The following is a 27,158-nucleotide window of genomic DNA, read 5'->3' as shown; positions in this document are numbered from 1 at the left end:
CCGAAAGCAGAAACAGATGAGGAGGAGGAAGACTTGTACACCAGCGGGTTCAAATGCCATCACTCGGAGCTCACCAGAGATAGCAGTGGCCAGTCTCCACGGTGCAGCCAGAAGTGGGAATCCGGTAAGATTTCTGAACAGACCTGTCACATCCTGGGAACATAGGGATTGTTGGACCATCTCTTTCGCCTTCATCCATTCTGCCCATCACTTGATACAGTGGTAATGGAGTTATTGAGCGGCATGGTGGCTCAGTGGTTAGCACTGCTGTCGCACAGGATCCCAGGTTCGATTCCGGCGTTGGGTGACTGTGTGGAGTTTGCACGTTCTCCCCATGTCTGCGTGGGTTTCCTCCAGGTGCTCCGGTTTCCTCCCACACTCCAAAGGGGGTTAGGGGGATTGGCCATGCTAAATTGCCTCTTCGTGTCCAAAGATGTGCGGGTTAGGTGGATTGGCCATGCTAAATTGCCCCTTAGTGTCCAAAGATGTGCTGGTTAGGTGCATTGGCCATGCTAAATTGCCTCTTCGTGTCCAAAGATGTGCGGGTTAGGTGGATTGGCCATGCTAAATTGCCCCTTAGTGTCCAAAGATGTGCAGGTTAGGGGGATTGGCCATGCTAAATTACACCTTGATATCCCAAAATGTATAGGTTAGGTGGATTAGCCATGGGAAATGTGTGTGGTTATAGAGATAGGGGAGGGGAGAGGTACTTGGTAAGATACTCTGTCAGAGAGTTGGTGCAGACTTGAAGGCCTCTTCTGCACTATGGGGGATTCTATGATGACCGATCATAGTGATCAATCTCTATCGGTGAATCTATAGACACAGACGTGAGGTGAGGAAAAGTCCCCAGTGGTGGGGGGATTGGGGAACCATAGTTCCAAAGTCACCTCGGGGAAGTGATGGCCAAGTGATATTATTGCTGGACTATTAATCCAGAAACTCAGCTAATGTTCTGGAAGACCCGGGTTCGAATCCCGCCACGGCAGATGGTGGAATTCAGTAATTTAAAAAATCTGGAATTAAGAACCTACTGAGACCATGAAACGATTGTCGGAAAAACCCATCTGGGTCACTAATGTCCTTTAGGGAAGGAAATCTGCCGTCCTTACCCGGTCTGGCTTACATGTGACTCCCGAGCCACAGCAATGTGGTTGACTCTCAGCTGCCCTCAGGCAACTAGGGATGGGCAATAAATGCTGGCCCAGCCAGCGACGCCCATGTCCCGCGAATGAATTTAAAAAACCTATTCCCCCTAAGCTGCACTCCCCGTTACGCCATGTCTGAAGTTATTCATCGATTGGATCCCAAAAGTGTATGTTGTAAGAACTGATATTTAACGTGTTTGAATGAATCGTCGCTGCCTGATTCTGCCATCGTCTGAGTCTGTTCCGTGGACTGACCACCCCTTTATTGTTGTTGTTCCTTTGAAGGAGAAGGAAGTGGTGTCTGTTTTACTGTCCCATCTCACCAACGCGCTGCAACACATCGGATCCACTTACGGAGCCACTTTCCGCACTCGACTGAACACAGTGCCCGAGCCCAATGCGCATCTTGGGGCATCTTATTTGTAAGGATAACTTTTCTTTCTCTCTTTTGTTGCTCAGTTGCATGCTGCAGCCTCCTTCCTTCACTCGGGTGTTAGTGCTGTTTTCGGTTTAGATTAAAAGCGAGGTAGTGCGGACCCTGGAAATCTGAAATCGAAACAGAAAATGCTGGGGGAAAAAAACCCAGCAGCATCTGTGGAGAGAGAAAAACAAGAGTTAATCTTTCGAGTGCAGTATGAATCTTCTTCGAAAGAAGACTCACGGGGACTCGATCGTTAACTCTATCCTTCTCTCCGCAGATGCTGCCAGACCTGTTAAATTTTTCCAGCACTTTCTGCGTGTTGGGGTCACTAACTAAAGAAGAAACTTGCGTTTGACTTTCACAACTTCAAGTTGTTCCGAAGTGCTTCCTGGTCACAAGTTGTTCCGAAGTGCTTCTCGGGCACTTCTTGTGTGTCGTCACTGTTGTAATGAAGCGGGGGGCAGGGGGGAAAGCAGAGAGTTCATACACCGCAAGATCCCGCAAACAGCAACGAGATAATGACCAGACTGTCTTTTTTTGAATTTTCTGTTCAGAGGAATATCAATATTGGCAGCCCTATCCTTCAGGTGCCCGGTGGCCTTGGGATCCTGTTGCCCAACTGGGAGAGCAGCTCACGGTGGTTAGCACCACTGCCTCACAGCGCCAGGGACCCGGGTTTGATTCCCAGCCTTGGGTCTCTGTCTGTGCGGAGTTTGCACGTTCTCCCCATGTCTGCGTGGGTTTCCTCTGGGTGCTCCGGTTTCCTCCCACAGTCCGAAAGACGTGCTAGTTAGGTGCATTGGCCACGCTACATTCTCCCTCAGTGTACCTGAACAGGCGCTGGAGTGTGGCGACTAGGAAATTTTCACAGTAACTTCATTGCAGTGTTAATGTAAGCCTACTCGTGACTAATAAATAAACTATAAAGTTTAATGTCCCTTGCGAAAATGGCACGCCTGACAGTGCCGTACTCACTCAATATCGGACTAGGATTTTGTGCGGAAGTCTCCCGACTTGGGGACTTTAAAGTTTATTTATTAGTGTCACGAGTAGGCTTGCATTAACACTGCAATGAAGTTACTGTGAAAATCCCCTAGTAGCCACACTCCGGCGCCTGTTCGGGAACACCTGAGGGAGAATTTAGCATGGCCAATGCACCCTAACCAGCACGTCTTTCAGACTGTGGAAGGAAACCGGAGCACCCGGAGGAAACCCACGCAGACACGGGGAGAGGGTGCAAACTCCACACAGACAGTGACCCAAGCCAGGAATCGAACCCGGGTCCCTGGCGCTGTGAGGCAGCAGTGCTAACCACTGTGCCACCGGGCTGCCCCTATGCTGCTGAATTCCCAACCTTCTGACTCGGACATGAGCATGCTGCCCAGTAGGCTACAGCGGCAACAATTACATTGTTATACAGCACCTTTTAACATGGTAAAATGTCCCACGGTGTTTACAGGAACTGCACAGGGAAATATTCGCACAGGTGGAAGAGGTAGGTTTAAGATGCATCCTCGGGGAGGGAAGGGAAGCAAAGTGCTTAAGATCGAGGCACTTGAAAGCACGGCTGCCAAACCGAGAACGCGCCAGAGGCCAGAGTTAGAGGAGCAGAGTGGTAGGGCTGGAAAAGGTTACAGAGATAGTGTGTGTGTGTGGGGGGGAAGAGAATTAGGCCATTCAGCCCATCAAGTCCGCTCCGCCATTCGATCATGGCTGATATGCTCCTCCTCCCCATTCTCCTGCCTTCTCCCCATAACCCTTCACCCCATTCCCAATTAAAAATCTGTCTAACTCCTCCTCAAATTTACTCACTGTCCCAGCATCCATCGCACTTTGGGGCAGCGAATTCCACAGATTCACAACCCTTTGGGAGAAGTAGTTTCTCCTCAGCTCTGTTTTAAATTTGCTACCACTTATCCTAAGACTATAGAACAGTACAGCACAGAACAGGCCCTTCGGCCCACGATGTTGTGCCGAGCTTTATCTGAAACCAAGATCAAGCTATCCCACTCCCTACCATCCTGGTGTGCTCCATGTGCCTATCCAATAACCGCTTAAATGTTCCTAAAGTGTCTGAGTCCACTATCACTGCAGGCAGTCCATTCCACACCCTATAAACCTACCTTGGACATCCTTCCTATATCTTCCACCATGAGCCCGATTGTTATGCCCCCTTGTAATAGCTCCATCCACCCGAGGAAATAGTCTTTGAACGTTCACTCTATCTATCCCCTCTCGTCCTAGAATGCCCCACAGGAGGAAGCATCCCGCTCCAGGACATGTTCCTACTTCATGACAGGGACTGACTGTTTCACTCAGAGACCCTTAGATTAGTGAGTGTGAGAAATGGAAAAATGTCACCACGCTGTAAGATGATTAAAGCAGGTGATCGACTAGATAGAGAGAGACACTGTTCCCTCTGGTGGGAGCTTCCAGAACAAAGGGGCGGAAACTTAAAATCGGAACCAGGCCATTTTGGAGTGACGTCAGGAATCACCTCTTCACGCAGAAGGGTCGGGGAAATCTGCTCCCCACCCCCACCCCCCCTGCCCAAAGAGCTGTCGATGCTGGGGCTCAGTTGAAAATTTCAAAGCTGGGATTGATCAATTTTTATTGGGCCAGTGTCGAGCTTTTCGCAATCTCGGTCGGTAGGCGGCATTAAAGTACAGATGAAATGGGATAGCAGAATATAGCTGAGGGACTGAATGGCCACCTCCCATCTCTGCGTAACTGTCCTGAAGCTCTGTCCGTTCCCACCCTGGGTGTTGCCCAATCCATTCCACTATTAAGGAAACTGCATCCGTCATTTTTCAGCGGACAGGATGACGAGAGGTCGAGAGCTGTCCCGCTGTGGATGGAATTGGTCGGGTTGTGTTGATGGTAGTTGTTTCTGCGTTGGTTGAGTTCAGCTGCAATCGGAGTCCAGGGAGTTTTGTTTCTTTAATCAGTGCATTGGTATCTCTCCCAGCAGCAGGTTGGAGCCAGAAAGCACAGAGGCCGCCAGCGACCTGCAAGAAGACGGCATCTCGAGCCTTGGCATCCGCGTTGTACGTCACCAGGGGTTTACTCTGAAGAAAGACCGAGCCTGGAGATACAAGAAGTCAGGTGGGGAAATGCTTTGCTTTACTTCCTCACCACTGCCTCCCTGAAGGCACCAACTCGGAAGACATGGCCTCCACCATTTGTTCGCCTCACTCTTGAGTTGCGGCAGTGTGGTAGATCGGTGGCAGCACAGTGGGTTAGCGCTGCTGCCTCACAGCGCCAGGGACCCGGGTTCAATTCCAGGCTCGGGCCACTGTCTGTGCGGAGTTTGCACGTTCTCCCCGTGTCTGCGTGGGGTTTCCTCCGGGTGCTCCGGTTTCCTCCCGCAGTCCAAAGATGTGCGGGTTAGGTGGATTGGCCATGATAAATTGACCCTAGTGTCGGTGGGGGCGGGGGGGGGGTGGATTAGCAATGTAAATATGTGGGGTTACGGGAATAGGACCTAGGTGTGATTGTGGTCAGTGCAGGCTCGATGGGTCAAATGGCCTCCTTCTGCACAGTTGGGCTTCTATGATTCTGTCTGCAAGATGTGCTGCACCCGTCACGCACTCCTGTCCATGAATGTGGCTGATAAGCATTTAGTGAATTAGGAGCGACACGATGGCACAGTGGTTAGCACTGTTGCCTCAAAGCGCCAGGGACCCGGGTTCGATTCCTGGCTTGGATCACTGCCTGTGCGGAGTCTGCACGTTCTCCCCGTGTCTGCGTGGGTTTCCTCCGGGTGCTCCGGTGTCCTCCCACAGTCCGAAAGACGCGCTGGTTAGGGTACATTGGCCGTGCTAAATTCTCCCTCAGTGTCCCCGAACAGGCGCCGGAGTGTGGCGACTAGGGGATTTTCACAGTAACTTCATTGCAGTGTTATGACACTTGTGACACTAATAAATAAACTTAAACTGAATTAGTTGCCGCACTGACATATTGGCGGTGGGAGGTATTCAAAATTACAATACATGGAATTTACAGCACAGAAATAGGCCACACAGCCCGCTGGTCCGGGCTGGCAGTGTTCCACATGAACCTCCCCCAGCCTACATCATCTCTGCCGAGTATGCCCTCCGAATCCTTTCTCTAGTCTCCCGTTGAGGGCGTCTGTGCTATTCGCCTCAGCCATGCCACGGTTTTTTTGTGTCATTTATAGAAACTAGAAGCAGGAGGAGGCCATTCGGCCCTTCGAGCCTGCTCTGCCATTCATTCTGATCATGGCTGATCATCGAATTCAATATCCTGATTCCATCCCTTCCCCCTCATATCCCTTGTACACTTTAGCCCCAAGAGCTATATCTACTTTCTTCTTGAAATCAGTCAACGTTTTAGCCTCAACTACTTTCTGTGGGAGTGAATTCCACACATTCACCACCCTCTGGGTGAAGAAATTTCTCCTCTGTGTGATCTGTCAATTTTGTGTTTGTACATTGAAGACTACCCTGTGTAAATGAATCGGCTCCACAGAGCTGTTACTGCCTGTGTATGTAAAGGCTAGTTTCTGTGCTAGGAGCGTTTGCGTGAAGTGTAGGGCTGTTGTGGGAATCTACGTAAACAGGAATGTATTTAATATTATTCCCCTTTATAATAATATATCAGATCCCTTCTGATATTCAACCATACTCTTCCGGAAAGACCTCGTTCAACTCTTGCTCTTCGCAGAGTTGGCTGTTTTTCAGGGCGATTCAGAGCATTGCTGCCTCACAGCTCCAGGGACCCGGGTTCAATTCCCGGCTGGGGTCACTGTCTGTGTGGAGTCAGCACGTTCTCCCCGTGTCGGCGTGGGTTTCCTCTGGGTGCTCCAGTTTCCTCCCACAGTCCGAAAGACGTGCTGGTTAGGGTGCATTGGCCGTGCTAAATTCTCCCTCAGTGAAACCGAACAAGCACCAGGGTGTGGCGACTAGGGGATTTTCACAGTAACTTCATTGCAGTGTGAATGTAAGCCTACTTGTGACACTAATAAATAAACTTAATAAAAGCAAATTACTGAGGCTGCTGGAATCTGAAACCAAAAGAGAAAATGCTGGAAAATCTCAGGTTTGATTTGATTTATTATTGTCACGTGTATTAGTATACAGTGAAAAGTATTGTCTCTTACACACTATACAGACAAAACATACCGTTCATAGAGAAGGAAAGGAGAGAGTGCAGAATGTAGTGTTACAGTCATAGCTAGGGTGTAGAGAAAGATCAACTTAGTGTGAGGTAAGTGCATTCAAAAGTCTGACAGCAACAGAGAAGAAGCTGTTCTTGAGTCGGTTGGTACGTGAACTCAGACTTTTGTATCTTTTTTCCTGAAGGAAGAAGGTGGAAGAGAGAATGTCCGGGGTGCGTGGGGTCCTTAATTATACTGGCTGCTTTGCCGAGGCAGCGGGAAGTGTAGACAGAGTCAATGGATGGGAGGCTGCTCAGAATCTGTAAGGAGAGAAAAGAGCTGACGTTTCGAGTCCAGATGACCTTTTGAGGATATAAAAGTTGGCATGTGATGTTGCAGCTCTATAGAATGTTGGTTAGGCCACATTTGGAATACTGCGTCCAGTTCTGGTCGCCACACTACCAGAAGGACGTGGAGGCTTTGGAGAGAATACAGAAAAGGTTTACCAGGATGTTGCCTGGTATGGAGGGTCTTAGCTATGAGGAGAGATTGGGTAAACTGGGGTTGTTCTCCCTGGAAAGACGGAGGATGAGGGGCGACCTAATAGAGGTGTATAAAATTATGAAGGGCATAGATAGGGTGTAGAGTGGGAAACTTTTTCCCAGGTCGGAGGTGACGAACACAAGGGGTCACGGGTTCAAGGTGAAGGGGGGCAAGGTTCAACACAGATGTCAGGGGGACGTATTTTTTCACAGAGGGTGGTGGGGGCCTGGAATGCACTGCCAAGCAAGGTGATTGAGGCGGACAGGCTGGGATCGTTTAAGACTTATCTAGATAGCCACATGAACAGACTGGGAATAGAGGGATACAAACGAATGGTCTAGTTGGGCACGTGAGCAGCGCAGGCTTGGAGGGCCGAAGGGCCTGTTCCTGTGCTGTTTTGTTCTTTGATAGGATTACACTTGGCTCCAATGCTGTCCAAAAGCTCAACATTCACTGCTTGGGTTCACATGTGAAGTCTAGCCACTTGGTTAAGGGGCTGGGCATGCAGTTGTAAACGTGTAGAAATTGACCCCCACCGGAGAGAATTAGAGGAGGAAGGGATTGCACAAAGGGTAAAGATATGGCAGCATGAGTCAGTGGCGACTTGGTATTACAATTCCTGTGTTTCTCCTCCTTGCAGTGTCTGCTGGCCTTCCGTCTTCATCGCAGAGGGTACCCTTTCACACCATCTTGGGAGAAGCTGCACCTTACAGAGATTGCTTAAGCAGTGGCGGCCTGTCCAGCGTAAGAAACAATGGAAACCAATCCGGGGCGTCCCATGGTGTTAAAAAGACAAGCGATGGATTGAGTTTATTGGATCCGTACCTCTTGTCACCGGCATCCTTGGACTGTTTGAGGCAGGGCTTGCTGAGGGACATGGGTAATCTAGAGGAAACTAATGCACTGGGGGCCTCTAGAACGAGAAGCACAGAGTTAAGGACAGAGATGGGTGGAGAGCCGGGGACTAAAGCATCAGTTTTCTCCCTGGAGAGAGACTTGGCAATGAAGAGAAAGTTGGATCCATTGGACAGCTGTCTGTCTCAGAGGGGCAATGGCCATGTGAATTCGCACACCCGTCAACAAGAGTCAGCAGATTCGCCCTTAAGAAGGCTGGTGGGTGACGCGCAGGGCTTGCGTCCTTCGGATGGAGCCAACTGGGGTCTGGTCCTTGGGAATGGCAGTGGCATCTCGAACGGCCAGCAAAGACCACTGAATGGAGGCGGATGCTCCAACTCGGGGAACCAACCGAGCTCGTCGAGTGTGTCTCAAACGTGCCCCGAGAAGGCCGAGTCCAGCTCCGTCTCCTGCCAGCAGAGCGTGGCGAATCGGATCAGCTGCGCCGGCGCTCGACTGGGACCCGACACCTACGACCCGTTCAGCCCGACTGACGAGGAGAACATCAACGGCGAGTTCACCAGCGGCGACTACTCCCCGAAAGACCGGGCTGAGGAGGAGGAGGAGGAGGAGCCCGAGGAGGAGGAGGAGGAGAAATACGACCCCTTCGACCCCACGGGTTCCGTCGCCAGCTCCAACAATTTGAGTCCGTTGGGCGATGATTCTGAGGGTGAGCTGAAAATTGTGAGCGACGCGGGAATGACGGAGGAGGAGGACTGCATGAGCCCCGAGTACGAGGAAGATCAGTCGCCTGAATCGGCGGCGTGTGCGCTGTCAGACATGGAGTTGCAGATTGACTGTACGAACATGGTCAAGTCCAGCATGGAACCTGACCTTTACAGCTCTCCGGAATACAGAGATTTGGAAGCTGAATCCCAGACTGGCTTTGCTCAGGGGTTAAGCTCCTCGATGGAGAACGAGTTTGAAAGTGATTCTAAACTGCAGATCGACGTCCAGCTCGACTCCATCTCGCAACAGGGGACCGAATCCGTTGACTCAGACGTCCAATCCCAGAACGAACTGGCTCGGGAAGGAGCTGCCGACGCGATGCTGGAGGAGGAGGAGCCGGAGTTATCACCAGCCGGGATCGATTACGGCTTAATGCAGAGTCCTGACCGCAAGGTACAAATCGAGAGCGAGGCGCTGAAGGCTGCTCAGCAGGAGGCCTTGGTCTGCTCCTTGCAGGAGGGGGACCGTTGGAAAAGTGAGCAATCAAAAGTGTCCGCCCTTGAAGCGAAGGCCGCCTCGGGAACCACGGAAACAGGGAAGCAAGAGACGGGCGCGAATTCGCAAAGCGCAGCCCGGTATCAGAAGAACTCTGAAAGAACCGTCTCTGCCCCGGCGGAAGCTCTGGAATCCCAAAGTCGGCTGAAGGCAAAGACCAGTAGCCGCGTGGTATCCAAGTCCGCGTCCAGGCAGCGGTCGAGAGCGGAAGCGGTTCGGAAGGACAAATCTGACTCCAAGCAGCATTCGAAGGCAGAACACAAGAGCAAGTCTGCTTCAGCCTCCAGGTACCATCACAAGTCCCATCGTACCGTGGAGAGGAAGGACAACCTTGTTTTCACGGTCAACGTCTCCAAGTGGCCCGAGGACTCGCACAAATACGAAGATTCTGAGATCGAGGAGGGGGAGATTGTGCAGCAGGATGACGAGAACTTCAGCCCGGCCCGGACCTTCCGCAGTCGGGGCCGAATCTTCGAGCGGCTGAGAGGTGTCGAAGGAGACGATTTTATCTCGCTCCACGCCGACTCCGACGAGGGGGCGCTGCAGATCGACCTGGGCGAGAACCCAACGGACGGAGGGCGGAAGAAGGCGGACCCCCGGAGGAAAGTGTCGAACCAGCAGAGGGAGAAGTACGTGAAGCACTCCCGGTCGCCCGCAGAGTCCAAGACCCAGTCCGGCTCGCACTCCGAGTCCAGCTCCCGCAGCAGGAAAAAACGCAAGCGGGAGCACAAAAAGGCTCGGTCCAAGGATCGGAAACGATCCAGGTCCCAGTCGCGGGAACACAAAAGATCCAGGTCCAGAAGCAGATTGCGAATCCACCGCAAAAAATCCAGGTCCAGGTCCAGATCCTGGGAGCGAAGGAGATCCGGTTCCAGGTCGCGCCATAAGGTATCGCGGTCCCGCACCCGCTCCAGGGAGCATCGAAGATCTCGATCGTGGTCACCAGCCAACAGCACCAGCATCTCCGCCATTGGGTCTATGAGAGCTTCTGCCGAAAGGTGGAAAAACCGCCTGCCCCAGTCAAAGGAAAGCAGCTCGTTCCGCCGCTCCCGGTCAAGCAGCAAGTCACGGAAGGAGAAGCGCAAGAAGGAAAAGCATCGGGAGCTGGAGGCAGCGAAACAGCGGAGGCACTCGAGGTCCAGGTCAAGATCCAAAGAGCGGTCGCAGAGGGAGAAGAGACCACTCAGCCCTTCCCCCAGAAGGTCGAAGGAAAGGAACGAGAAAGAGAAGGACAGGAGTAGGGAGAGGAACCCTGCGAACGAAAAGAAACATGAGAAGACTGTGAAAGGAAGGCGGGACAGCAGAATAGTGGTTCCCCCTTCGATCCAAGACCTGAACGATGACGATATCTTAATCAAAGCTCGCTCAATTACCAGAACCATTACTGTGAATCCAGGCGAGTCTTTGGAAGACCAGGAAGATTCCATGGAGGTGGCAGTGCTGTCTCCAAACCGGGAAGCCTTGTACGACTCGGACGAGTTGGGTTTTGAGAACAGTTTCTCTGACGTGGAGCCTGGGGACCACCAGGAGGGCAGGGTTTCCGAGAAGGGCCAGGGGGGCAAGAACGAGAGGAGAAGCGGCCACGAGAAAAGCCACCGGGCAGGCGAGCCCGGCTCCAAGCTGGTCAAAGTCAAGGACAGGAAAAGGGCTCACCTGGACGAGAAGTCGGGCAAAGAGAAACGGAGGAAAAAGCTGGCTGACGGGCCGAAGGGCCCAGCGGGGGTGGACAGCCTGAAGGCCGAGAAGAAAGGGAAGGAGCATTTGCTCGGGAGCCAGTCTGATAAAAAAGTCAAGTCACTGCCCAAGGAAAGCAAGCAGCAGGTGCCAAGGAAAGTGAAGCTCCAGTCCAAGGTGGCGGTTCTGATCCGGGATGGGGTGAGCTGTGCTGCCTCAATGAAGGACGATCGCGGGAAGGGGGGAGGTTTGATTGGCGTGAAGTTCAGTCGCGACAGGGAGAGCAGATCCCCGTTCATGAAGACCGAGGACAAGAGCCACGACCCGAAGCAGGGCCGGCATCGAGTGGACAGCTCGGACAACAAAGCCATCCCGTCGCGGGTGCCCAAGGTAAAGGCGGTGACCAAGCCCCGCTCGGCGACCAAGAAAGCCAAAGTGACCGGCGGCAAGGCAAAGGGCTCCGGCAAGAAGAAGAAGGAGGCCAAGCCCAAAGTGGCTCTCAAGAAAGTAGCCACCGACAGCGGCAGCAGCAGCAAGGACTCCAGTCCGTTCAGGATCAAGGAAGAGCTGTCGTGGTCTTCCTCGGAGAAGTCCGATGACAAGGGCGCCCTCCCGAGCCCGGCGAAGGACGTGGTGGAGCCGGGGCTGTCCCCGCTCTCCCAGATCTCAGAGAGCGCCCCCCAACCGCTGGAGGCTGCCTTCATGCCAAAGGAGCCCCCGCAGCACCAGCCCCCTCCCCCGCCCCCTCCGCAGCAACAGAAGGACTATCAGGAGCACAGCGACACTTCGAAGGTCAACGGGGACAAACCCAGAGTGCCGGGCAAACCGTTGTCGTGGGACCTCCAAACCGGCGGAGGAATGTTAGCACGTAAGTCACGTCTTGACACAGTCTTGGAGAGGAGGCCTTTGTCATAAATCTCACAGTACTGAGCTAAACGGTGGTCGGGAAATATCTTCCTTATTAGATTGGTTTATAAATCCTCCTGGTTGCACTTGATATTTCGTGCTGAAAGTCCAACCCAGCGCTAGAAAAGCGAGTGTTTTCATGATCAGAGTTTTAACCCTCACCTCAAGATGTTATTTAAGTCTTAGATGAGATGTGACTACCAAACAGGGAGAGATACAATTGTTTCACACAGAGGGTGGTGAGTGCCTGGAACGAGCTGCCAGAGGCAGTAGTAGAGGCGGGTACAATTTTGTCTTTTAAAAAGCATTTAGACAGTTACATGGGTAAGATGGGTATAAAGGGGTATGGGCCAAATGTGGGCAATTGGGACTAGCTTTGGGGTTTAAAAAAAGGGCGGCATGGACAAGTTGGGCTGAAGGGCCTGTTTCCATGCTGTAAACCTCAATGACTCTAAATGTCTCCATCGAGTGGCATGCCTTGGGTCGAGAGGCTTGTGTAGAATTTCATTGGGCTACTCAAGCTGGTAGCTGATACCTGGGGAGAGATGAGTGAGGCTCCTTGTGTTATGGTTCAGCTCAGAAACTCCAAAGTGTTTTATGGAGCCCGCCTGGATCATAAGGTTTGCCTCTTGAGTTTGGCTAGGGTGAGCATGAGATGTTTCACTTCAGGTATGATTCAAATGACCCGCTAGGGAGCTTTTATCAAACAAAGTTTTATTTAAGAATATAGTTAACATGTATAGTGAGAAAATTAACAAGAACTTTTCTCAATTACGAACAAGAAACAAACCAACCAGTATAATGTATAACCCTTAATGAATATGTCTAATCTGCTCCAATCAAAACCATCCCCATAGACAAAAGACCCTTTTCACAGGTTTAACCCGGCAAAAACTAATGCTCACGTGATACTGGACTTGAGTCCTTTGGCTGAAGTTTGCGGTTCTCTGGATAGACTCAGAACAGTTTGAAGTCAGAACAGCTTCCCAAAACACCAGGAAAACACGTGGGCAAGTGCGAGGTCGTGCACTTTGGAAAAAAGAATAGAGGCATGGACTATTTTCTAAACGGTGACAAAATTCATAATGCTAAAGTGCAAAGGGACTTGGGAGTCCTAGTCCAGGATTCTCTAAAGGTAAACTTGCAGGTTGAGTCCGTAATTAAGAAAGCAAATGTAATGTTGTCATTTATCTCAAGAGGCTTGGAATACAAAAGCAGGGATGTACTTCTGAGGCTTTATAAAGCACTGGTTAGGCCCCATTTGGAGTACTGTGAGCAATTTTGGGCCCCACACCTCAGGAAGGACATACTGGCACTGGAGCGGGTCCAGCGGAGATTCACACGGATGATCCCAGGAATGGTAGGCCTGACATACGATGAACGTCTGAGGATCGTGGGATTATATTCATTGGAGTTTAGGAGGTTGAGGGGAGATCTGATAGAAACTTACAAGATAATGAACGGCTTAGATAGGATGGACGTTGGGAAGTTGTTTCCATTAGCAGGGGAGACTAGGACGCGGGGGCACAGCCTTAGAATAAAAGGGAGTCACTTTAGAACAGAGATGAGGAGAAATTTCTTCAGCCAGAGAGTGGTAGGTCTGTGGAATTCATTGCCACAGAGGGCTGTGGAGGCCGAGACGTTGAGCGTCTTCAAGACAGAAATTGATAAATTCTTGATTTCTCGAGGAATTAAGGGCTATGGGGAGAGAGCGGGTAAATGGAGTTGAAATCAACCATGATTGAATGGTGGAGTGGACTCGATGGGCCGAATGGCCTTACTTCCGCTCCTATGTCTTATGGTCTTATGGAGTCTAGGCAACCCACCAGCAGCCGATTTCGCCCCCCCCCCCCCCCAAAAATCAGAAAGGCAAGAACTTGCTTTCAGCTAACCAGCAGAATTACCAAAACCAGGGAGAAAGAGTTCTTTTCAGCTTGGTGCCCCTTCTAAAACTAAACCTCAAACTCGCAGCTCCAAACTGCAAATGAAAAAAACTCTCGCCAACCAGAGTTTCTCCTAACAATGCAGAGCCATAAACATCCCAGTAAAACTAAACAAATCCCCCTTTAAGAAGCATTAAAAGGACATCTCCAGTGAAACCGGTGCTGTAACGACATCAGCTAAGGCTGTGAGCTGAGAAACACTGACTGTGAGAGCTGCAGAAATCATGATTTTAAAAAAAAACATCTCTTAAAGGTGCACTAATGTCACATTTATCCCCAGCAACAAATGGCAGTGAGGTCAGTCCAAACACTCCTGTTTGTCCCTCCTACCAAGATTTAGTTGAATATCGTAGTTAGGGCTGGATTTATTCACAGCCATTGCAGGGACGTCAAACAATCTGTTAACACTTTGTTACTCCTGGCAGTGAGGAGGAGAATACCATCATCATCAGCTTGCCAACTATTGCGCGCACATTGTCACTGAACATCTGATTTCAATTGTGGCGCAAAGGATTGAAAGCCGTACATAAAAGGGCTCAGACAGTAGGCGCGTGAGCAAGAAGCCATAGATGTGGATGTGTGTGGCACCTGTACCTGCTTAGGTCAACACCTGTCAAGTGTTCTTGCTTGTGCTGAATGACTCCTCCAGTCAGGTAAACCTTGGGGCAGGAACAGCGTCCCCTTAGTCAAACATTTGTCCAGCTCGGAGTTTACAACGGGTTCTCGTTGATGGGTTGCCTCACAATTGGGTAGTTTAATTCTCCAAGTCCAGCTCGTTCTGCCAGTGGGTAATAACAGGACACTTCTGGGCCTTTGCTGCCTATCTTGGTGTTTATTTTTTTTATTCATTCCTGGGAATCGCTGGCTGGGCCAGCATTTATTGCCCATCGCTAGTTGCCTGAGGGCAGGTGAGAGGCAACCACATTGCTGTGGCTCTGGGGTCACATGTAGGCCAGACCGGGTAAGGACAGCAGATTTCCTTCCCAAAAGGAACCAGATGGGTTTTTCCGACAATCGGGTTTCATGGTCATCAGCAGATTCTTAATTCCAGATATTTTTTATTGAATTCAAATTCCACCATCTGCCGTGACGGGATTCGAACCCGGGTCCCCCAGAACATTAGCTGAGTTTCTGGATTAATAGTCTCGGATAATACCACTAGGCCATCGCCTCCCCCGCGTTTGCAGGTTACCTAATATTACACATGAGAAGGGCAAAAACAATTCAATTGAACACCCGTAAGAATGCCCTTCCTATTTCAAGATTCTATAGCTGGGGAGAGAGACAAATGGAATAGCTCTTTCAACAAGCCAACATGCATGATGGGCCGTATAGTTTGATTTGATTTATTATTGTCACATGTATTAGTATACAGTGAAAAGTATTGTTTCTTGCGCGCTACACAGACAAAGCATACCGTTCATAGAGAAGGAAAGGAGAGAGTGCAGAATGTAGTGTTACAGTCATAGCTAGGGTGAAGAGAAAGATCAACTTAATGCAAGGTTGGTCCATTCAAAAGTCTGATGGCAGCAGGGAAGAAGCTGTTCTTGAGTCGGTTGGTATGTGACCTCAGACTTTTGTATCTTTTTCCCGACGGAAGAAGGTGGAAGAGGGAATGTCCGGGGTGCGTGGGGGTCCTTAATTATGCTGGCTGCTTTTCCCGAGGCAGCGGGAAGTGTAGACAGAGTCAACGGATGGGAGGCTGGTTTGCGTGATGGATTGGGCTACATTCACAACCTTTTGTAGTTCCTTGCGGTCTTGGGCAGAGCAGGAGCCATACCAAGCTGTGATACAACCAGAAAGAATGCTTTCTATGGTGCATCTGTAAAAGTTGGTGAGAGTTGCAGTGGACATGCCAAATTTCCTTAGTCTTCTGAGAAATTAGAGGCATTGGTGGGCTTTCTTAACTATAGTGTCGGCATGGGGGGACCAGGACAGGTTGTTGGCGGCCTTCTGTACTGTATCATCCTGGGACATAAATTCAAGACTGAGATCAGAGGAAGCCACCTTTCTCGGTGCGTCTGAAGCGTTCAACAATAAACGTCTGGATTTTTGAAAACACTAGATGTGTTGAGACAAAGCTGGTCACTTGAAATTTAAATTTTCAAAATAATAGAATGATGTGGCACAAGAGGCCATTCAACCCATCATGTAGGTGCTGGCTATTTGGTAGAATCATCCGGTTAGTCCAACTTCCCCCTGCTCTTTCCAGTAATTCCTTTTCATAAAATCCCCACAGTGCAGAAGGAGGCCATTCGTTCCATCGAATCTGCACTGACTGGGGAGGTGATGTCCGAGTAGTATTATCGCTATTAATCCAGAAACTCAGCTAATGTTCTGGAGACCCGGGGTTCGAATCCCGCCACGGCAGATGGTGGAATTTGAATTCAATAAAAAAAGAAATATCTGGAATTAAGAATCTACTGATGACCATGAAACCATTGTCGGAAAAACCCATCTGGTTCACGAATGTCCTTTAGGGAAGGAAATCTGCTGTCCTTACCCAGTCTGGTCTTCGTGTGACTCCAGAGTCACGGCAATGTGGTTGACTCTCAACTGCCCTCCAAGAGCAACTAGGAATGGGCAATAAATGCTGGCCCAGCCAGCGACACCCATGTCCCATGAATGAATTAAAAAAACTCTCCCAAGTGCATCCCACCCTATCCCCATAATCCCACATATTTGCCCTGCTAATCCCCCCTCATCTACGCATTTTGGGACACTTAAGAGGCAATTTAGCACGGCCATTCCACCTAACCTGCACATCTTTTCTCTTCAAGATTTTATCCAGATAACTTTTGTCTGCTCTTTGCTGAGTGCATCCCCCGTTGGAACTCCTGGGCTGGCGGAGGGGAAAGGAAAAGATACTTGGGGCGTCCAGATCCCAGCACTTGGCACAGTGCAGGCACTAAACTGCTGCAAGTTTGCTGCTGCGGTTATATTCCGGCGGTGGCCAGGGCTGGTTGTTGAGTCCTGAGACTGGTGTTGGTGCCTTACGGATATAATTGTGAACATTTCCCTTGTGTTTTGATTTTAAGTTACTGCACTGCTGTTCAAGATGGAGGAGGCCAACCGAGCAAAGGCCCAAGATTCGATTCAAGCGATCACTCAGGTACTGCGGCCGGTGCCAACTCATGGCTCGACTGATATTTATCACCAATAGCGGTTAGTTTTGAACTTGCTTGAAGTTGGCCCTTCCGCACACAGACCTGTATCACTCAGGCCTTGCGTGCGAGCGCGAGGCCTTGCGTGCGAGCGGGTTATCTTTCTGTGTGCGCGCGTGCCCTGTGTGTGTACGTAGTCATAGATGACGTATCAAGAGCATCCCAAAAGCAATATAGTTACATGACTTTGAAGCAAATTAATGTGAAATTTTAGTTCCTGGAATGACATGTTAAATTTATGGGATTATGGGGAAAGAGCAATGCTGGGTGGGGCTAATTGGATATTACTATCAAAGCTAGCACAGAGAGGCTGGGCTGAATGGCCTCCTGTGCTGTGATTAACGTGTCTAATGAAGACGCTGAATATTGTGATATTGCAAAATAATTTCTGATGTTGAAGGAACTACAATAAAATGCAAAGCACTCACCCATACTTGATAACTGATCTGTTACCCTGCAGATTCTCAGTCAGACTAAGCCCCCTGCACCACCAGTGCCGACCAGTCTCTCCGCCCACCTTCCTGCCAGCCAGCCCGCACCCAAGTTTCTCCGCCAGGGCTCCTTGTCGATGTTGGGCTGCTCTGCAGGACCCCCCGCACTGTCCGGATCCACGGTCAATCCTCCAGCCACCAGCTCCGGGAAGCTGTACAGCATGTTGGAGAGCACTGAGCCTGCCAAGGTGGAAGGGACCACCAGCACAGATGGCAATATGGACAGCGACAGGGTAAGCCTCTCGTGTACATCGCACTCTGGAAGAACCCCGTCCCTTTTTCTATTGATACAAGTGTGCAAAAAGAAGGGAGCGTCCAGATGGTCAGTGCCTCACACCATCTCGTAGACACCCTCAACTCCAGGTACGGTTCACGCCCAAGGGGATTGGCACAGCAGCAGAACGATTGGTGGGCAATTTCAAGAGGAGCCTTGCTGTGTGAGCAAACTGAAAATGGCCACCTTTACACATGAGCCTTCACCATAAGATATCGGAGCAGAATTAGGCCACTCGGCCCATCGAGTCTGCTCCGCCATTCAATCACGGCTGATAAGTTTCTCAACCCCATTCTCCCGCCTTTTCCCTGTAACCTTTGAAACATAGAAACCCTACAGTACAGAAAGAGGCCATTCGGCCCATCGTGTCTGCACCGACCACAATCCCATCTCGGCCCTACCCCCATCTCCCTACATATTTTACCCGCTAATCCCTCTAGTCTACGCATCCCAGGACACTAAGGGGCAATTTTAGTATGGCCAATCAACCTAACCCGCACATCTTTGGACTGTGGGAGGAACCGGAGCACCCGGAGGAAACCCACGCAGACACGAGGCGAATGTGCAAACTCCACACAGACAGTGACCCGAGCCGGGAATCGAACCCAGGTCCCTGGAGCTGTGAAGCAGCAGTGCTAACCATTGTGCTACCATGCCGCCCTTACCTTTGATCCCCTTACCAATCAAGAACCTATCTATATCTGTCTTAAAGACACTCAGTGACCTGGCCTCCTCTGTGGCAATGAATTCCACAGATTCACCATCCTCTGGCTGAAGAAATTCCTCCTCATCTCAGTTCTAAAGGATCATCCCTTTACTCTGAGGCTGTGCCCTCGGATCCCAGTCTCTCCGACGAATGGAAACGTCTTCCCCACGTCCACTCTATCCAGGCCTTTCAGTATTTTGTGTTGCAGACGCACTGAGTTACCCCCATCCCCCGAATGTGCACACTATTTTCAACACAGTATTAGTCAACAGTTCATTAGCGCGTATGAACTAGCAGCAGGAGTAGGCTATGTGTCCCCATTGAGCTATTCATCCATGAAATATAATTGGCTGATTTTCAGCTTCTCTTTCCCACCCTTCCTCGATATAAAGAACAAAGAACAGTACAGTACAGGAAACAGGCCCTTCGGCCCTCCAAGCCTGTGCCGCTCCTTGGTCCAACTAGACCAATCGTTTGTATCCCTCCATTCCCAGGCTGCTCATGTGACTATCCAGGTAAGTCTTAAACGATGTCAGCGTGCCTGCCTCCACCACCCTACTTGGCAGCGCATTCCAGGCCCCCACCACCCTCTGTGTAAAAAACATCCCTCTGATATCTGAGTTATACTTCGCCCCTCTCAGCTTGAGCCCGTGACCCCTCGTGATCGTCACCTCCGACCTGGGAAAAAGCTTCCCACTGTTCACCCTATCTATACCCTTCATAATCTTGTACACCTCTATTAGATCTCCCCTCATTCTCCGTCTTTCCAAGGAGAACAACCCCAGTCTACCCAATCTCTCCTCATAGCTAAGACCCTCCATACCAGGCAACATCCTGGTAAACCTTCTCTGCACTCTCTCTAACGCCTCCATGTCCTTCTGGTAGTGCGGCGACCAGAACTGGACGCAGTACTCCAAATGTGGCCTAACCAGCGTTCTATACAGCTGCATCATCAGACTCCAGCTTTTATACTCTATACCCCGTCCTATAAAGGCAAGCATACCATATGCCTTCTTCACCACCTTCTCCACCTGTGTTGCCACCTTCAAGGATTTGTGGACTTGCACACCTAGGTCCCTCTGTGTTTCTATACTCCTGATGACTCTGCCATTTATTGTATAACTCCTCCCTACATTATTTCTTCCAAAATGCATCACTTCGCATTTATCCGGATTAAACTCCATCTGCCACCTCTCCGCCCAATTTTCCAGCCTATTTATATCCTGCTGTATTGCCCGACAATGCTCTTCGCTATCCGCAATTCCAGTCATCTTCGTGTCATCCGCAAACTTGCTGATTACACCAGTTACACCTTCTTCCAAATCATTTATATATATCACAAATAGCAGAGGTCCCAGTACAGAGCCCTGCGGAACACCACTGGTCACAGACCTCCTGCCGGAAAAAGACCCTTCGACCACTACCCTCTGTCTCCTATGGCCAAGCCAGTTCTCCACCCATCTAGCCACTTCTCCTTGTATCCCATGAGCCTTAACCTTCTTAACCAACCTGCCATGTGGGACTTTGTCAAATGCCTTACTGAAATCCATATAGACGACATCCACAGCCCTTCCTTCATCAACCGTTTTTGTCACTTCCTCAAAAAACCCCACCAAATTTGTAAGGCACGACCTCCCTCTTACAAAACCTTATCTCTTGATTTCCTTAGGGTCCAAACACGATCGGTCTCAGTCTGGATTGTTCTCGAGTACTGAGCATCCTCTGATCTCTGGGGCAAAGAATTCTAACCTCCTGAGTGAAGAAACCTCTCCAGACTAGATCTTAAATATGAACCATAGAATTTCTACAGTGCAGAAAGAGGCCATTCAGCCCATCAAGCCTGCACCAACAACAATCCCACCCAGCCACTATCCCCGTATCCCCAAGTATTTACCCTGCTAATCCCCTATTTAAAATTTGTTTATTAGTGCCACAAGTAAGCTTACATTAACACTGCAATGAAGGGAAAATCTCCGAGTCGCCACACTCTGGCACCTGTTCGGGTACACCGAGGGAGAATTCAGCATGGTCCATGCACCTAAGCAACACGTCTTTCGGACTGTGGGAGGAAACCCATGCAGACACGGGGAGAACGTTTTAAAGTTTATTTATTCGTGTCACAAGTAGGCTTACATTAACACTGCAATGAAGTTACTGTGAAAATCCCCTGGTCGCCACACTCCGGTGCAAACGTGCAAACTCGACGCAGACAGTCATCCAAGGCCGGGAATCGGACACGGGTCCCTGGCGCTGAGAGGCAGCAGTGCTAACACTGTGCCACCGTGCCGCCCATAAATGCGTTCCCCCTTATCCTGAGGCAATGACACTGAGTTCTAGACTCTGTAGCCAAGGGAGCCAGCCTCACATTGTCTGCCCTGGCAGGCCCTCGTAGGAATTTCATACATTTCAATGTGATCACCCCTCATCCTCCTAACCACCACATAATGTAACCCTCGTTCCCTCCCCACCTTGCTCTTGCCTTCTCTCTTTTCTCTCCCCCTCCCACACTCTACCCCTCCCTGTCAGGTCTGGTCACCGCTCCCCCTTTCCCCCTCCACCCCTCCTGTAGACCGTCTGCAACCCATCCAATTCCTCACCCTCACACAATCCTCTCTCGTACAAGATGGTTTTTGGAAAAAGCACTGGGCCGGGCTTCCTGCTTCCTCTTCCCTCCCAGCAATTACTTTTTAAAAAGATTGCGTTAGCCTTGGAGAGGGTTCAGAGTAGGTTCGCGGGAATTAAAAGCTTGACTTATGAGGAGCATCTGAGGACTCTGGGTCTGTACTCTATGGAGTTTAGAAGGATAGAGTCATAGAGGTTTACAGCATGGAAACAGGCCCTTCGGCCCAACTTGTCCATTACGCCCCTTTTTTTTAAACCCCTAAGCTAATTTCAATTGCCCACATTTGGCCCATATCCCTCTATACCCATCTTACCCATGTAACTGTCTAAATGCTTTTTAAAAGACAAAATTGTACCCGCATCCGGCAGCTTGTTCCAGACACACTCCACCCTCTGTGTGAAAAAATTGCCCCTCTGGATCCTTTTGTATCTCTCCCCTCTCACCTTAAACCTATGCCCTCTAGTTTTAGACTCCTCTACCTTTGGGAAAAGATATTGACTATCTAGCTGATCTGTGCCCCTCATTATTTTATATCACCCCTCAGCCTTCTACGCTCCAGAGAAAAATGTCCCAGTCTATCCAGCCTCTCCTTATAATTAAAACCATCAAGTCTCGGTAGCATTCCTAGAAAATCTTTTCTGCACTCTTTCTAGTTTAATAATATCCTTTCTATAATAGGGTGACCAGAACTGTACACAGTATTCCAAGTGTGGCCTTACCAATGTCTTGTACAACTTCAACAATTCGTCCCAACTCCTGTATTCAATGTTCTGACCGATGAAACCAAGCATGCCGAATGCCTTCTTCACCACTCTGTCCACCTGTGACTCCACTTTCAAGGAGCTATGAACATGTACCCCTAGATCTCTTTGTTCTGTAACTCTCCCCAACGCCCTACCATTAACTGAGTAAGTCCTGCCCTGGTTTAATCTACCAAAATGCATCACCTCACATTTATCTAAATTAAACTCCATCTGCCATTTGTCAGCCCACTAGCCCAATTGATCAAGATCCTGTTGCAATTGGAGGTAACTTTCTTCACTGTCCACTATGCCATCAATCTTGGTATCATCTGCAAACTTACTAACCATGCCCCCTATATTCTCATCCAAATCATTAATATAAATGACAAATAACAGTGGACCCAGCACTGATCCCTGAGGCACACCGCTGGTCACAAGCCTCCAGTTTGAAAAACAACCCTCTACAACCACCCTCTGGCTTCTGGCAAGAAGCCAATTTCGTATCCATTTAGATACCTCACCCTGGATCCTGTGAGATTTAACCTTATGCAACAACCTATCATGCGGTACCTTGTCAAAGGCCTTGCTAAAGTCCATGTAGACAGCATCAACTGCACTGCCCTCATCTACCTTCTTGGTTACCCCTTCAAAAAACTCAATCAAATTTGTGAGACATGATTTTCCACTCACAAAGCCATGCTGACTGTCCCTAATCAGTCCTTGCCTCTCTAAGTGCCTGTAGATCCTGTCTCTCAAAATACCTCCCGGCAACTTACCCACTACAGATGTGAGGCTCACTGGCCTGTAGTTCCCAGGCTTTTCCCTGCAGCCCTTTTTAAACAAAGGCACAACATTTGCCACTCTCCAATCTTCAGGCACCTCACCCGTGACGATCGATGATTCAAATATCTCGGCTAGGGCAATTTCCTCCCTAGCCTCCCACAATGTCCTGGGATACACTTCATCAGGCCCCGGGGATTTATCTACCGTCCAGCACCTCTTTTTCTGTAATATGTACACTCCTCAAGACATCACTATTTATTTCCCCAAGTTCCCTAATATCCATGCTTTTCTCAACAGTGAATACTGATGAGAAATATTCATTTAGGATCTCGCCCATCTCTTGTGGATCCGCACATAGATGACCTTGTTGATCCTTAAGAGGCCCTACTCTCTCCCTTGTTACTCTTTTGCCCTTTATGTATTTGTAGAAGCTCTTTGGATTCTGCTTTGCCTTATCTGCCAAAACAATCTCGTGTCCCCTTTTTGCCCTCCTGATTTCTCTCTCAACTCTACTCCTACACCCGCTATACTCTTCAAGGGATTCACTTGATCCCAGCTGCCTGTACATAAGGGGGGGAATCTCATTGAAACTTTCAGAATACTGAAAGGCCTGGATAGAGTGGACATGGGGAAGATATTTCCATTAGTCAGAGAGACTGGGATCTGAGGGCACAGCCTCAGAGTAAAGGGATGACCCTTCAGAATCGAGATGAGGAGGAATTTCTTCAGCCAGAGAGTGGTGAATCTGTGGAATTCGTTGCAACGGAGGAGGCTGGGTCATTGAGTGTCTTTAAGACAGAGATAGATAGGTTCTTGATTGGTAAGGAGATCAAAAGTTACGAGGAAAAAGCGAGAGAATGGGGTTGAGAAACTTACCAGCCGTGATTGGATAGCAGAGCAAACTCGATGGGCTGAATGGCCTAATTCTACTCCTATATCTTCTGGTCTTAAATGGATCCAGGGGCAAAAAGAGTATGGAAATCTGTATACTATACGTTATTGACATCAAGTGCATAGCCAGCCTGTGCTCGCATCCGAAAGGGTTTCCCAGTTTGGGCTGGGAAAGGAGGCGCGGGGTTCCGCGGTGAGAGGGTGTACGCTGACCCTGTTGTTCCTTTGCTCGCAGTACCTGAAGAAGCTGCACACACAGGAACGGGCTGTGGAGGAGGTGAAACTGGCCATCAAACCCTTCTATCAGAGAAAGGAGATCAACAAGGATGACTACAAAGATATTCTTCGCAAAGCTGTACATAAGGTAATCACCACTCCGCTTTCACAAGTTCCCTGTTTTGTGGAGCAGTGCAAAATAGCGAGAGATGTGACATCCTGCCCCGACTGAATCCTAACATTTGGTATTCTCATTCTCTTGAAGTACAAGGATTGAAGTATTAATTTGCCAGGGCAAAGCCTGAGTATTACTGTACAATGAGACCATAGAACCATACCATAGAATCCCTACAGTCCAGAAGGAGGCCATTCAGCCCATCGAGTCTGTACTGACCACAATTCCACCCAGGCCCTATTCCCGTAACCCCACGCATTTACCCTGTTAATCCCCCTGACACTAAGGGTCAATTTAGCATGGCCAATCCACCTAACCCGCACATCCTTGGAGTGTGGGAGGAAACCAGAGCACCCGGGAGGAAACCCACGCAGACACGGGGAGAATGTGCAGACTCCACACAGACAGTGACCCAAGCCGGGAATCGAACCCGGGTCCCTGGCGCTGTGAGGCAGCAGTGCTAACCACTGTGCCACCATGCCGTCCCAAGACGTAGAATCATGGAGCGGCATGGTGGTACAGTGGTTAGCACTGCTGCCTCACAGCGCCAGGGACCTGGGTTCGATTCTGACCTCGGGTGACTGCCTGTGTGGAGTTTGCACGTTCTCCCCGTGTCTGCGTGGGTTTCCTCCGGGTGCTCCGCTTTCCTCCCACAGTCCAAACATGCGCAGGTCAGATGGATTGGCCATGCTAAATTGCCCCTTCGTGTCCAAAGATGCGTAGGTTAGGTGGATTGGCCATGCTAAATTGCCCATTCGTGTCCAAAGATGCGTAGGTTAGGTGGATTGGCCATGCTAAATTGCCCATTCGTGTCAGTGGGACTAGCAGGGTAAATACGTGGGATTACGGGGCTAGGACCTGGGTGGAATTGTTGTCAGTGCAGGCGCGATGGGCCGAATGGCTTTTGCACTGTAGGGATTCTATGACTCATTCAGTGCAGAAGAGGCCCTTCGGCCCATCGAGTCTGCACCGGCACATGAGAAACACTTGAACTCCCATTTACCAGCACTTGCCCCAGTAGCTCTGAACGTTATGATGTGCCAAGTGCTCATCCAGGTACTTGGTAAAGCATGTGAGGCATCCCGCCACCACCCTCCCTGGCAGCGCATTCCAAAGCCTCACCACATGTTGAAGCTTTTTGTCTTGCATGCATCAGAACACTTTGCAAGAATGCATCCTTCATAGAATAGAATCCCCACAGTGCGGAAGAGGGTATTTGACCCATTGAGTCTGCACCGACTATCTTACCCCCTCCTCCACCCTATCCCTGTAACCCCACAAATTTACCATGGCTAATCCACCTAACCGACACATCTTGGGACACTAAGGGGCATTTTAGCGTGGCCAATCCACCAAACCTGCACATCTTTGGACTGTGGGAGGAAACCCACGCAGACACGGAGAGAATGTGCAAACTCCACACAGACAGTGACCCAAGGCTACAATTGAACCCGGGTCCCTGGAGCTGAGAGGCAGCGGTGCTAACCCACTGAGTCGCCCATCCTCATGCTGTATGAATTGTTGTTTCCCCCTTTTATACCGGCAGTCTCCAAGAGTCATTCAGACTCGCAACGCTCGCTCTGTTTTTCCCTCCCTCTCTCTCTCTCTCTCTCTCCACAGATGCTGTCAGACATGCTTGAGGTTTTCCAACATTTTCTGTTTCTAATCCAAACTCATGTCACGTCTCTCTCTCTCTCTCTCTCTCCCCCTGCCCCCACCCCCACCCACCACTGACCCACTATAGATCTGCCACAGCAAAAGTGGTGAAATCAACCCCGTCAAAGTTGCCAACCTGGTGAAAGCTTACGTGGAGAAATATAAGTACGCACGGAGGCACAACAGGAGACCGGACGAGGGCGGCCACCAGAGTAACGGGAAGGAAGCCGGAAAGTTAGAAAAACACGGAAAAGCGTCGGCGCAGACGTAAACGGTGGGGGGGGGGGACAGACGAGAGACAGTTTTTATTATTTACCAGAATTCAATAATTTTGCGCACCTCTCCTTTTATTTTCATTTTAATAAGTGTGAAGACTTTTTTTTTAAAAAAAAAAAAGAGAAAACTTTAGACAAGTCCGTTCAGACGTTCCTGGATTATCCCTCATTGTGGCAGTGCCTAATGGGTCCTAAATTAGATGTAAGAAACTTGGGACACTTTTAATGAAATGCTGAGGGGTGGAGAGGGAGGGGTGGGGTGGGGAAGGGGGGGGAGCGGCTGCGTTGGCTGGGGAGCGGGGGAGCAAGGGGAGTGGGAACAGAATATTCTTGGAAAGTAACGGGCGGAGGGAGGGGGGGGGGGAAGATGAAAAAAAGAACCTTTTTAAATAAAAACTTTACTGTATCTCCTGATCGGTGTATATAAGCTAGGAGCCACTGACGAGCTTTCTCATTCCCCCTCGTGTCCTGTTGATTTTTGTCCGTCTCTTCCTCCGACCCCTCCCTCCCCTCCATTTTCTGCATGCATGAAGTTTTGTTTTTGTAGGTCGGTGATTTCCACAGAGCTGCGCTGTCTTTTAAACAGTAATAAAAAATATATATATATTACACGGTCAGCTGTTCTGAGAGAGGGCAATGTGTCAAGAAGAGAATGATTTTTTTTTTCCCCCCCTCCCGTCGATGTCTATGCTGTTCTTTACTCTTTTTTAAAAATATATATATATATGTGTGTATAGTTCAACATTGGAAAGGAAAAAAAAGGCCTCGATTTTAAGTATTTTCATTTGCGCATTTTAATTAGGGATGGGGACTGTACTGGTGGCCACTGTCCCACGGTTGCAGTCTCTGGACACTTTCTCCTTTTCCTATCAATGTAACTTGCGTTTTACCATCCACCCGATTAAATAAATGGAGTTGGTGACCCTCGAGGCTGTTCAGTGGCCAGACACTTTCTTCCGCTACAGAATCAATGTTGTAAAGTTAGCGTTAGGCTCTCGGAGAAAGGGAAGGTCTGTATACGGCGGGGAGGTGTTGCGGGGGGGGGGGGGGTTTCTTAATCCCACGCGTCCACTTTGTTGTAGTCCTCCCCCTGACCCCCCCTCCCCGCCACCCATCTCTCCACAACCCCCCCCCCCCCCTCTTCATCCCCCACCACCAACGACCCTCTTAGAGCCATGTTTGAGCATCAGGTCCAAGGACACAAGGGCTGCAGAAGGGACAGTGGGAGACTCGCTGAGGACCTCTGCCAGGTTCCCTGATCCAAGGCAGCGAGTGTCGCTCGCAACAGC

The 27,158-nt window shown here is 49.9% G+C and overlaps 1 protein-coding gene across 2 annotated transcripts; it reads left to right on the top strand.

Moving 5' to 3' along the window:
• On the top strand, nt 1-26,796 carry LOC144509031 (uncharacterized). 2 transcript variants are annotated; one of them, XM_078237291.1, is made up of 8 exons: nt 1-124; nt 1,434-1,570; nt 4,541-4,674; nt 7,872-11,891; nt 16,911-16,984; nt 17,497-17,760; nt 23,783-23,911; nt 25,683-26,796. In XM_078237291.1, exons 1-8 carry the CDS (start codon nt 17-19, stop codon nt 25,863-25,865), a joined length of 5,049 nt encoding a protein of 1,682 aa, XP_078093417.1. In that variant the 5' UTR covers nt 1-16; the 3' UTR covers nt 25,866-26,796. The 2 variants fall into 2 exon arrangements, with proteins under 2 accessions (XP_078093417.1, XP_078093416.1); XM_078237290.1 differs by having other exon boundaries at nt 4,538-4,674.
• Nucleotides 26,797-27,158: the final 362 nt, after the last annotated feature.

This window comes from Mustelus asterias, chromosome 21 (assembly GCF_964213995.1).
Source record: "Mustelus asterias chromosome 21, sMusAst1.hap1.1, whole genome shotgun sequence".
NCBI classification, from domain to species: domain Eukaryota; kingdom Metazoa; phylum Chordata; class Chondrichthyes; order Carcharhiniformes; family Triakidae; genus Mustelus; species Mustelus asterias.
This window is presented reverse-complemented; position numbering and strand designations above follow the sequence as displayed.

What these genes read in the sequence shown, in the direction of transcription:
- LOC144509031 (XM_078237290.1), top strand. Translation starts at nt 17, where the DNA reads ATGAGGAGGAGGAAGACTTGTACACCAGCGGGTTCAAATGCCATCACT. An exon ending in CATCTTGGGGCATCTTATTT is followed by an intron (nt 1,571 to 4,537) that starts GTAAGGATAACT and finishes TATCTCTCCCAG; the next exon opens with CAGCAGGTTGGAGCCAGAAA. An exon ending in CGATTCAAGCGATCACTCAG is followed by an intron (nt 16,985 to 17,496) that starts GTACTGCGGCCG and finishes GTTACCCTGCAG; the next exon opens with ATTCTCAGTCAGACTAAGCC.